Source organism: Dipodomys spectabilis, unplaced genomic scaffold (genome assembly GCF_019054845.1).
Source record: "Dipodomys spectabilis isolate Male_0828 unplaced genomic scaffold, ASM1905484v1 ptg000002l, whole genome shotgun sequence".
NCBI classification, from domain to species: domain Eukaryota; kingdom Metazoa; phylum Chordata; class Mammalia; order Rodentia; family Heteromyidae; genus Dipodomys; species Dipodomys spectabilis.
The window spans coordinates 49,878,221-49,889,901 of record NW_024870679.1 but is presented as its reverse complement, the minus strand read 5'-3'; the positions used below and the strand labels follow the sequence as shown (position 1 = coordinate 49,889,901).

At 46.9% G+C, this 11,681-nt stretch overlaps 1 protein-coding gene across 1 annotated transcript in view; it reads right to left on the bottom strand.

The window, feature by feature from the left end:
- Positions 1-9,411: 9,411 nt before the first annotated feature.
- Cfap57 (cilia and flagella associated protein 57) overlaps positions 9,412-11,681 on the bottom strand; it is a 59,256-nt gene continuing 56,986 nt past the window's right edge. The window contains exon 23 of the mRNA XM_042677355.1: positions 9,412-9,654. Within this exon, the coding sequence (XP_042533289.1) occupies positions 9,440-9,654 (215 nt within the window). The 3' untranslated portion in view covers positions 9,412-9,439. The remainder of the gene's footprint in view (positions 9,655-11,681) is intronic.

Sequence of the window (11,681 nt, the reverse complement as noted above, 5' to 3'; positions counted from 1 at the left end):
GCGCTGCTCCTTCGGCTGGGCAGAGACATTCCTAGGAAGGGAGGGGCTTCTGCCTGCTGCAGTCAGGGCTGGAGCACAATTCTCCCAGACCTGGAAGGTGACTAGAATGTTGTCTGTCCCAAACCCTGAGTTCTAGCCCAGTTCCCAGCTGCAAAGCTACTTTAGCTTCAGCTCCACTATCAAGACCTCCCCTAGCCCCAGATGTTTGTCCTAAACCCTACCTAGGAATCTCCACTCCACCTTCATCCCAGTTCCAATCCCAAACCCAATCCCTCCCTCATCTGGTTTAAAATCCAAACTCTAGCTCCTAACCTCAACAGACTCTGGCCTTAGGTGGTACCCCAACCACCCAGTCCCTTCAATCCCCAATATGGACTTCCTGCTCCCGAGTCTAGTCCCTCAAATCCAATGACAGCCTCAAAAACCATCCTCAGCCCCAAAGCTCAGCACCAGATGGTCCCGGTACTTCTTTTTTCTTTTTCTTTTTTTTTTTTTTTATTGTGAAAATACTGTACAGAGGGGTTACAATTACATGGGCAAGATAATGAGTACATTTCTTACCAAGCATTGTAGCCTCCTCCTTTGTTTCCCCTTCCCATCCATTCCCATCCTCCCCACCCCCAGTCCTCCCTGCCCCCACCCCAAGTTGTAAAGTTCGTTTTCAACATAACGACTTGTACGTCTCATTGTTGCAATGGGTCCACCTGTATCTCTATTTAAACAATTTGTTTTTCCCCTTCCCCTCCACAAATTATACCTACATCAAATACAGTGAAAGAAGGGGTTATACTGTGGGGGAGGGACATACAAAGCAACAAAGAAATAATATTATAAATGTGTTAGAAACAATTGCATGAAAGAAAAAACATTTGAATATATATCTTAGGGTTCATTTCCCTAACATCACCTTATCGGACCTTTTCTGCTTGACACAGACATACTAGATATTGCAAATAAGGGAAACCATGGGACCTATGTTTCTTTGGGCCTGGCTTACTTCACTTAATATAATTTTTTCCAAGCCTTTCCATTTCCTAACAAATGGGGCAATGTCATTCTTTCTGATGGAGGCATAGAATTCCGTTGTGTATATATACCACATTTTCTTGATCCATTCATCTACTGAGGGGCATCTGGGTTGGTTCCATATCTTAGCTATAGTAAATAATGCTGCAATAAACATAGTCGTGCTGGTAGCTTTAGTGTGACAACAGATGCTGGAGGGGATGTGGACAGAAGGGAACCTTACTGCATTGTTGGTGGGAGTGTAAACTTGTTCAACCACTTTGGAAAGCAGTATGGAGGTTCCTCAAAAAACTCCCCTATGACCCAGCAATCCCACTTTTGGGCATTTACCCAAATGTTCACAAACAAGACCACACTAAAGATCCTGGTACTTCTAACCAGAGCCTTGTGCAACCAACCAGTGCTTTGTGTCTCTTTCCAAGTTTCAAATGCCCGGGCCCTGATAGGCCTGTCCCATGTAGCTAGGGAGGCTAAAAGGAGGAGTAGAAGCCTTTACCAAAACACTTGGGAATATATGCCCATAAATAAACGTCCTCTTTCCCCAGGCTCTGCAGCTCCTCCAGTCAGGAGGAGTGTCTATCCCTCAGTACTGCAGCCCTGCCCTCCACTTGCTCTTCTGGTTTTTGTACTCAAGAGTTCTCTCTACTAGAGATATTTATTACTCTTGAGCCTTAGTCTGGCCAACACAATTCTTCAGCTGAGCTGTCATCTTCTCCAGGAAGCCCTCTCTGACCTGCAGGCTGGTTTGGCTTGCATTCATAGACTCTATACTTTCTCCACAACTGCTCATACTGCATTGTGTTTAATCACCCTCTACTCAGTTGATCTCCAGCAGGTACAGGGCTAACCACCCTGCCCCCAGTAGCCTGTACTCAGTAACCTGCACATGGGGAAATAACCACTAAGTATTTGTTGGATGATCGCTGGATAAATAAAAGTATGAACTGACCAGTGTGGAGGATTTCTGCAGTGAGCACGGAAATGAAACCAGAAAGACAAGTTTGGTCCAGAGTATATGGGACCTTGAATGTTCTGGGGATGCATGTGGACTGTGTATCTCCTTCTGATGGGTATGAAATAGAAAAGAAAAGCAGGATAATTTCTAATTCACAAAGTAATAGTGCCTGACCTCCATGCTCCCCCCCCCAACTGCACCTGCACCCCCCCATGACAGGTGGTGGTGATCACTCCATATCAGCACAGTTGATAAATATAATAGAAATTAAAGCATCAAAATGAATATAATCTCAATTTTAAATGCATTTTAATATACATACACTGTTTGACAATCTCTCCTCTCTCTCTCTCTCTCTCTCTCTCTCTCTCTCTCATGCTGGTACTTGTGCTTGAACTCAGGGCCTCATACTCTTGTTTAACATTTTTGCTCATAGCTGGAGTTCTACCACTTGAACCACAACTCCACTTCTATTTTTTTTCTAGATAACTGGAGAGGAGTCTCACAGATTTTCCTGCCCCAGCTGGCTTTGAACCACAATCCTCAGGTCTTAGCCTCCTGAGTTACTAGGATTACAGGCATAAGCCACCAGTGTCTGACCCATTAGGCAGTCTTTTATTTTGCACAGAGTCTTGAAATCTGGAGTGTATTTTATACTCTCAGCACATCTCAATTTAAACTGGCCACATTTAAAATGCTCGATCACCACATTTGGCTGTGCTTACGTCCTCACTGAATTCTCCTCCTATGGAAAAGGATACCGAGGGCTGGCTGCTATGGTGCAGTCTGGATGTGAATGATGCTGGTATGGTATCGGTAGACATTTATTCGGCCAGTCTGCAAGACATTATAAGGGTGTCTCTTTTATAACGAAGAGACACAGATCCTGGCAGGCTTGTCAGCTGTGGATTCCTCCTGTATATGTTAGCTATTTATTTATCCTTCTGATCCCAAGGAGGGTCTGGTTCCAGGCAGAGTTGCTTTCCAGATGTCCTGGGCAAAGCCGGGGCAGGAGATCCATGAACTTTCCCCTCCTTTTCTCCTTCCCTTGGGACTTTGAAATATGTGGTAGTAGTGGGGAACAAAGCCTAAAGAATTCTCAGTTTAAACATTGACTGGGCAAGTCTTTGTTTTAGTTCTGGCTCCTGTTAAGTGACTCCTGAGAAGGGAGGCTCTGCACAGAGCTGTTGGACTCTGTCCCCAGAGCAGAAGTTGTTGACCTCTGAGATGAGCAGTAAAAAGAGGCCTGGAGGAAGAGGAGGAGGGGGAGGGCGAGGAGGAGGAGGAGAGCAAGGAGGCTTTAGGCACACACGGGGAGGTGTGAGTCTGACTTGCCCTCAGATGCACTGTAAGGCCGTGGATAGATTGAAGGTGGGGGAAAACTGGAGGGCCATCTGCCCCAGTTTGCCATGTTCCCATTTTATAGTATGCTCAATCAGGAAGCTGAAGTGACCCCTTCCTTCTCCCTCTTTCGTTGTTGGTCAAAAGGCTTGAACTCAGGGCCTAGGCACTGTCCATGAGCTTTTTCACTCATGGCTAGTTGCTCTAGCAACTAGTTCAGCACCACTTCCATTTTCTTGTGGTTAATTGGAGATAAGAGTCTCACTGACTTTCCTGACAGGGCTGGCTTGGAATCGCAATCCTCAGATCTCAGCCTCCTGTGTAGCCAGGATCATAGATGTGAACCACTGGTGCCTGGCTCCTTCTACCATCTTTAAGACATTCTCGGACCTCGTGTGTACCACCTTGGGGCCTCTGTGCTGGCTCTTCCCTCTGCCTGGAATGCTTTTCTCCCACGTAGCTCTAGCTTTTCTTTCCTTCAAGAATGTACTCAACTGTTACCTCCTCAGTGAGGCTTTCCAGGCCACCTGGTCTGCAGTCACAGTCTGCCCAGTATTTCCTATCCCCATGCCTTTCTTTCTTTCATTTCCTCTATTCCTGTACATTTCCCCCTAACACTTGGCCCTCTGTAATATGATCTATAGTTTTCTTATCTGTCTCGATTATTGTCTATTTCCCTGTTGTAATGGAAGTTTGGTGAAAGAAAAGATTTGGCTCTGTTTGCTCACTGTTGTGGTCCTGGCTCCTAGAATAGGCCTGACATTTAGTGCAATAGAGAGTCATAAATGCTTGTTGAATGAAGAAGCAAACTGTGGAAACAGTTTGTTCATGCCTGTTATTCTAGCTATTTAAAGGACTGAGATCTGAGGATCACAGCCTAAAACCAGCTTAGGGAGGTAAGTCTGTGAGACTATTATCCTCAATTAATCAGCAAAAAGCTGGAAGTAGAGGTGTAGTTTGAGTGAAGAGCACCAGCCTTGAGTGAAAAAGACTTCTAAGGTACAGTGCTGAGGCCCTGAGTTCAAATCCCTACACTGGCCACACACACACACACACACACACACACACACACACACACACGCACGCACGCACACACGCACGCACGCACACATGGACCCACACTAGACGCAATAGTAGAAACCACACTGTTTTGGAACTAGAGGGAGCTAGTGGGATCTTCAAGGTTTTGAATTTTTTTTTTTTTAGTACTATTTTATTGTATTATAAAGGTGATGTACAGAGGGGTTACAGTTCACAAGCAAGGTAGTAAGTGCATTTCTTGTCGAACAGTGTAATCCCTCCCTCATTTTCTCCCATTTTCCCTCCCCCAGCTCCTCTTCTCCCCCCCCACCACGTTGTAAAATTCATTTCCAATATAGTGTCTTGTGAGTATTGCTGTTGCATTGGTTCATCCTTTGTCCTTTGTCTCACCATTTTGTTTTCTCCTTCCCTTCCCCTAAGCAAATGTGTGTGTGTGTGTGTGTGTGTGTGTGTGTGTGTATGTATGTATATGTATAAGACACAGGGTACCAAAGTCAAAAACAGTAACAACAGGTGATAAAACAAAGAAAAAAGAAAGACAAAAGAAATAACTTCAGACAGTGCATTAAAAAAATCCTCTTGTTTCCGTATCTTGGAGTTCATTCCAATTAGCATCATTTTATTTGGTCATATGTACATAGCTATTGTGCTATTGTGGATCCACTGCTAGGACTATCCTAGACATGTACTAATTATTACAAATGAGGGAAACCATGGAGTCTCTGTTTCTTTGGGTCTGGCTTACGTCACTTAATATGATTTTTTCTCCAAGTCTTTCCATTTCCTTATGAATGGGGTGATGTCATTCTTTCTGAACAGTGCTGGAGGAATATCAATACCAAAGTTCAAGTTTTAATTTTCAGTTCTATTTGTATAACTTTGGAAACACTGCTTACCCTCTGTGGGCCTCATTCTCTTTATTTGTAAAATGGGAATACCCAGCATTTAGTCTGTGTATTTAGAGAGAGGTTAAAGAAGAGAATGCATTCATTCAGTAAACATTTCCTCTGTGGGTTCTCTGGGCCAGGTATTGTTCAAGTGTGGGAGATGCAGGGGTGGCCTGTAGGGCACACAGAACAGGGCAGCTGCAGGTCTTCGGTGTTCCAAGCAGCTCCCCACTCTCCCTGCTTGGTGGAGCATCGGTCTCACTCACAATGACCATCCTTTGCGCCAGAATTATATTTTGTGACTCACCTGTTGACTGGATAGAGGGGGAGCTCCAGATTTGAGCTTGAGCCCTGGTACTCTGTTTTGGTCACTTAAGTTGGATATTTCATTTTAGCTTGAAGGCTTCTACTATGGTGAGGTGCTAAAGCAACCTCTGCCAGCTGAGCTGGCAATGACAGACTGATCTCTGCAGAGAGGCAAGGACAAGAGGAGGCAGGTCCCCAGCAGTGTTTCAGGCTACTCTGCCAAAGACAGTCCATGAGACTATCCCCCCACCCCCACCCCTTAGCCAGGTAAGAAACTCTCTTTCTTGACCTGAGCCATCTGGAATCCAGCCAAAGAAGGGCACCCATAGCTTCTGTGATCAAAACTAGAATGCATTAATTCCAATACATTGAATACATGAAGTATATCTTTAATAGGTTCTAGTCTACTGTCATTGCCCCTTCCAAACCCTATCCTATGACACAGTAGGTGCGCAATAAAAAGAAAAAATTCTGTATGCTACTGACTCTAGTAGGTGATCAGGAGTGCTGCAGAAAGGCCTTGCTGCTGGTGTGGCACGCAGCTGGGTTTACGTAATCATAAATTCACTGTATCTCAGACATGCTGAAAGGTTGTACAGGTCCCTGGACCCTCCAGTGGACGTGGGGGACTCTGGGAAAGAGCCCACTCCTGGTCTAAGATGCCTTCTCCCTCACTTCTCACTCCAAATCCACAGCAATGATTTGGAGGTGCATTTGCCTAGGTGCTACCTAGGCACACAGACAAATATCCCCAGGTGCACCATACCCCTCCGGCACCTCATGGGAACAGTTGGTTGAACATCTAGATGGGTAATGGCTGGCAATGCTTTGTGTAAGAAGCAGTGAGGAAAAACAGACATTGATGTCAGATCCTGACTGCAAGGCAGGGTTCTTTGGTGCTGAGGAAATAGGGACATCAGAAGAGGCCCAATGGATGTCTGAGGCCCAGAGAGAAAGGATTCTGGAGGCTTATCTATCAGAATGGCACAGCAGCCTCCAGCAGCACCAGCTCTCCTATCAGAATTGTACAGATCTCCAGAGCTCACTGATGGAGGCAACTAGAGGGTAAGCGTGGGGATCTGTGTCTAGTCATCTGGCGGGGGACAGGCAGGGCTAGGAGGGCCCATCCGCTGCTGTGGGAGGAAGTGACAGCCAGGCCTACTCCACCAACAATCAACCAGAAACCTTGGGTAGGAGGAAGTGGATGCCTCCAGCCTCCCCATGGAGCCCAATTAGGCAAAGTGAAGGGAGGTGTGAGAGGCAGTAGCTGGAGAACCAGGTAGATGGCGGAGTACTCATACCAGAATGTAGAGAGCTAAACAAGATTGTACCCCCGGCTCTAGTTCACTAATAAGACTGTGTTTACACCTGTGTAGCCAAGAAAACACACTGCTGACCTGTTGGTCAAAGTACCAAGTTCTGCAGGGATGGGGCTCTCCTCTGGCCTGGACTTGCTTCTCCCTCAATCTCCCCACCAGCTGTATAGCAGCCAGTCAGGTGTAGGTAAGGCTCGGGTTAGCTCAGCTTGGGAGTCCTCTGCCCCTTTTCCTTCTGGTTTAGACCCTCTGGGAGTCACATTCATGTAACTTGTGTCATGTGGCCTATCATGTGGCATGGGCATCTCTCCACTACAGAGCATAAGAGCATAGATTGGGAGTCCACTGGACCATGGGGCTACAACTCTGGTTCTTCCTGTATGACCATGGACCTTTTATTCCTCATGGTTTTGTTTTCCTCATCTATAAAGTAAGGTCCATCTGGAATCAAAGATGTTTTTTTTTTTCAGTTGAAATGCCCATTCTCTGACTATTGACATATCCTAACCACTGTGAATTTCCAGAATTTCCAGAGCCTCCGTTTCCTTTGCCTTTGTCTTCTTCTCCCTCTCCTCTGGCTTGGCTAACTCCTACTAGTCTTCATTCAGAGGAGTTCACTCTGTCATCGTCTTTGTCCAAACTATCAGCCTTTCACACCAGGACACCCATAACTTCTTCCTAACTGGGCTCCTGTCTCTAATATTGGATTCCCTCAATCACTGCCATATTCGAATACCCAATTGAGTTTGAGACTAAGCTCTTGCCCAACATGGAACTCTTCTGGTAGGAGAGGCAGATATTAAACCAAACAGACATGGCATGGTGAGGGCCACTGAGGAAAACCATATGGCCAGAATAATGTAGGTAGGGTATGTCAAGCATTGTCTTTCAGAGGAAGTGACATTTAGGCTAAGATGTGAGGGAGGTGTGGGGCAAGAGCACTCTCTGGAGAGGAAGGAGGATGTGGAAAGATCCAGGGGCAGGGAGTCCGTGGCCTACTATGAGAGCTTAAAGGAGGCCAGTGTGGCAAAGGAGAGGAAGGCAGGTGCAGTGGCTAACAGCAGCTTAGCACTGGCTTCTAGATTCTCATCTATAACTTCCATGTGTCTTCAGGGCTCTGCACAATCTGGGTCTGCTGACTCCTATACCCTAACTCTCCCACTGCACCCACTGTCTCATTTCAAGCCAGTTTCTTCTTCAAAGGTAAAGTCCAGATACTAGTTAGGACCACAAGAGATCAACCACCTGGCATGATAGAGTAATGGGATTCTTCTTGTAGATGAGCCTCTCAAGGTTGCTTGAATCGTTTCCTATTCCTGGGGTATGCTGAGGTGCACACTAGAATGGAGAAGGTGAGCTGGCTGCTGATAGGGTGCAGGCATGGTGATGTGGTCTTTAGTGGTGAGCCCATGCAGCCCTGCCACCTTTCTGCTGTATGGCCTCTGCCTTGTATTTTCAGGAGAGCCTTATCGAACAAGACAACTAAGATCCGGTTCTTCCGTGAAAACAAATCCAAGAACAGTACTCAGAGTTGGTAAAGTAGCAGGAAAAAGTAGGAAGCTGGAGATGATAGCTGTAGTGAACTAGCAGAGACAAGAAGGGACTGGAGGCTTGCATAGGAAATCTTATCTCTGAAGGTAGAAGCCAGGGACATTTGGCTTATACTCCTTTGCTCTTCAGTGCATCAGGGAGCCCCTTTTCTGGTACTTACATGTGGCCAGGTCTCCTAGAGTGGGGAATTAGAGGAGAAAATGTGGCCTCTAGAAGTGAATAGCTGGGGAGAGTATGCAGAACAATGACAAGTCTAGAAAGAAGAGCAGAGGTCTGTCTGTAGTCCTAAGAACAAAGTGTGCAGGTAGTGTAAGATCTTGGGGAAATATTTTAACATTGACCTGCCTATTACTTTGCTCATATTGTCTTTTCTGTCACCCTTACATATCTCCTTAGAAACAAGACTGGGGATAGAGCGTAGTAGTGGAGCACTTACCTAGCATTTGAAAGGCCCTAGGTTTGGTCCCCAGCAACACACATGCATGACACACACACATGCGCATGAGTACACGTGTGCTCACATACTCCTCAGTCTTATTGCATTTCATACAGGAAAAGAAACTGTAGGAGGTATTGTTTGCTTTCGATTTAGCTTGCAGTAGAGAAAACCAAGAAGGAAGTAGCAGGTGGGCCTAGCTAAGATATAAGCAGGCAGCCGGGTCCTCAGGCCCAGGAGGAAGAGCAGCAGGTAGGAAGGCTGCCTCAAGTCCTACGTGATCTCTGCAGTCCAGGCAGCCCAATTCCCACACAGAACAACCCTCAGTAGCTTTGGGTGAGCAGGGGGCCCTAGTCCTCAGGCTCCTCTCTTTCCCTGTCCTGCCCAGAGCCATTTAGTTAAGCAGAAGTTGGACAAGGTTGTGGGCAAGAACCTTTATTCTATGTCTCCAGATCTCCAGGACAAGATGAAGAGGTCAGTGGGGTCAGTGGGGCAGAGCTGCAGGGCTGAGTCTAGGCTAGTGACAGATCCTCGGGCCTAGGTACTTCCGGCTGTGGCTGGAAATGGCTTCCCAGAAGAGTCACTTGGCATGCACTTCAAAATCTACCTCTGAATCAATGAGGGAAGGGAGCCGGATCCCAGCAATGGTGTGGAACCCTGGGATCTGCTCTTGTTCTTGTATCTGGTCTCTAAGGCGCCGGATTTCTAGGCGTTGCATTTCGATGATTCTCTCGGTTTCTTCTTGCTCATTCAATCTCATGGTAGGAGAGACAGGGGCCTTGTCCATGGTGGGTGCTGTAAGGGTCACAAGGAGGAGAAAATTGGCCAGTTTGCTGCACCCATCCCTCTTAATATTCACTGGGCATCTACAGCAGCAAGAAACTAAATTCCAAGTGTTGGGGGGACAGAGATAAAGCAGGCTACTTCACTGGCTCATGGAGAGACAGAGAAATGAAGAGCTACACTTTGGAGTGATAAGGCAAAAGCCCCTTCTTGGTCTCCAGGTACCCGGGCTGAGGACGTGTCCAGGGGAGGCTGCTCTTCCTCCCATTCCCCAAGCCTTGGCCAGGTGGCACATCCTTGTGTATTCTGCAGCCTTCTAAGCCACCAGTCTCCTCCTCCTTTTAGCATCCTATTCTTAGGCTCCTGGGGCAGTAATGACCTTGGCTTCTGTGTCACATCCACACCCACTCCTGTGGCTTCCCCTTGCTCTGTACTATCCAGGGTCCTTCATCATGAACACTGTTCACACACCAGTCTGCCATTCCTTGACACAACCTTTTACTGCTTGGGCTCAAGCCCTCTGGCTCAGACCTTGTCTTTCTAGACTACTCTATTTCTTACTCATTAAATGGTTCCTGAGTTCACTCTCAATGGAAAAGAGAGTCTAGCCTTCCCACTGCCAATACTCTAATGCAGACCTAGGGGAAAAGCTAGAGAGGAACAGATATTGAAGGCCGAGAGAGAGAGAGAGAGAGAGAGAGAGAGAGAGAGAGAGAGAGAGAGAGAGAGAGAGAGAGTTTTGACGAGGAAGTGGTCACCAGTGGCTGGTATTGCCTTGGGCCTCTCTAACTGGTCTAACAGGGCTACCATCCAAAAGAGCATTTGACTTACCTCATCCTTCTTCCCAGGAGAAGCCTGAACCCTTCTCTCTCTGCTCCTTGGCTCTTCTCATTTTTGGCCATCAATAGACTCTTGATGATTTTTATGTCTTCCCTAGGCTTTGACAACCTACTCTCTGCCTCCCTGCTAACCATCGCCTCACACAAGCTCTAGCCTAGTCCTGGGGCCCTGGGAGAGCAGTATACCTCGGGAAGGCAGAGCACACACAGGCCTCCCTGCCCCATCTACCTGTTTGAGCTTGTACAGCTCACCTGTGTCTTGTTTTTGTTTATTTCCTCACCTGTTCCCTCAGCCACTGCCTCTCTTCCATGGTCACTAGCATAGGCTCTGAGAGGCAGTGACCTCTCTCATCATAGCCTTTAGACTACTTGTCCAGTCACCATCTGGATTCCCAGGGGTTCTCACCTGTGTGTGAAGCTGCAGTCCTAGAGGTACTCAGTGGAGTGTAGTCCAATTGGCCACACCAGCCTTGCTTTACCCCCAGTGGTTCTCCAGATGTTATAAGAATCTTGATGCAGATTGTGACTTTAAGGCCCGCTAGGCTGTGCACTGATTTGGTGAGATCAGTAGACCTCTGCAAGCTCTTCCCTCACACACAAGGGAAAAGGATCAGACACTGCAGAGCCACAGGGCAGCTCAGGGGCTGCCAGGGACTGTAGGGTGCTGGCTGACCTCCTAATAGCAGTTGTCTTCTGGAATATGCCTGATCTTGGCCACACTGCCCTGCAAATATTCCTGGGATATGGCTTTGCCTTCTAGAAGGCCAGCTCATAGAAGTGAGCTGCTTATGGCCCATAATAAGTCTGCTTTCTTTTTATCATGTCTCTTATTTTTTAAAAATTTTTTGGCACATAGGAGTGAGTGGCCATACCTGACATTCAGAACTCCTGGAGGTTAGGTGTAGGGTCTTAAACTTGGATTTCATCTGTACAACTCTGTGCACATTTTGTACCCTTTGCCACTTTGAAGGTGTTAAGACACCATTTCTGGCTTTCACTATTGCTACTAAGAAGTCAGATGCCAATGGGATTTTTTTTTTTGGTCGGTCATGGGCTTGAACCCTGAGTCTGGGCTCTGTCCCTGAGCTCTTCAGCTCAAGATGAGTGCTCTACTACTTGAGCCACAGCACCACTTCTGGTTTTCTTGGTGGTTTATTGGAGATAAGAGTCTCACAGACTTTCCTGCCCAGGCTGGCTTTG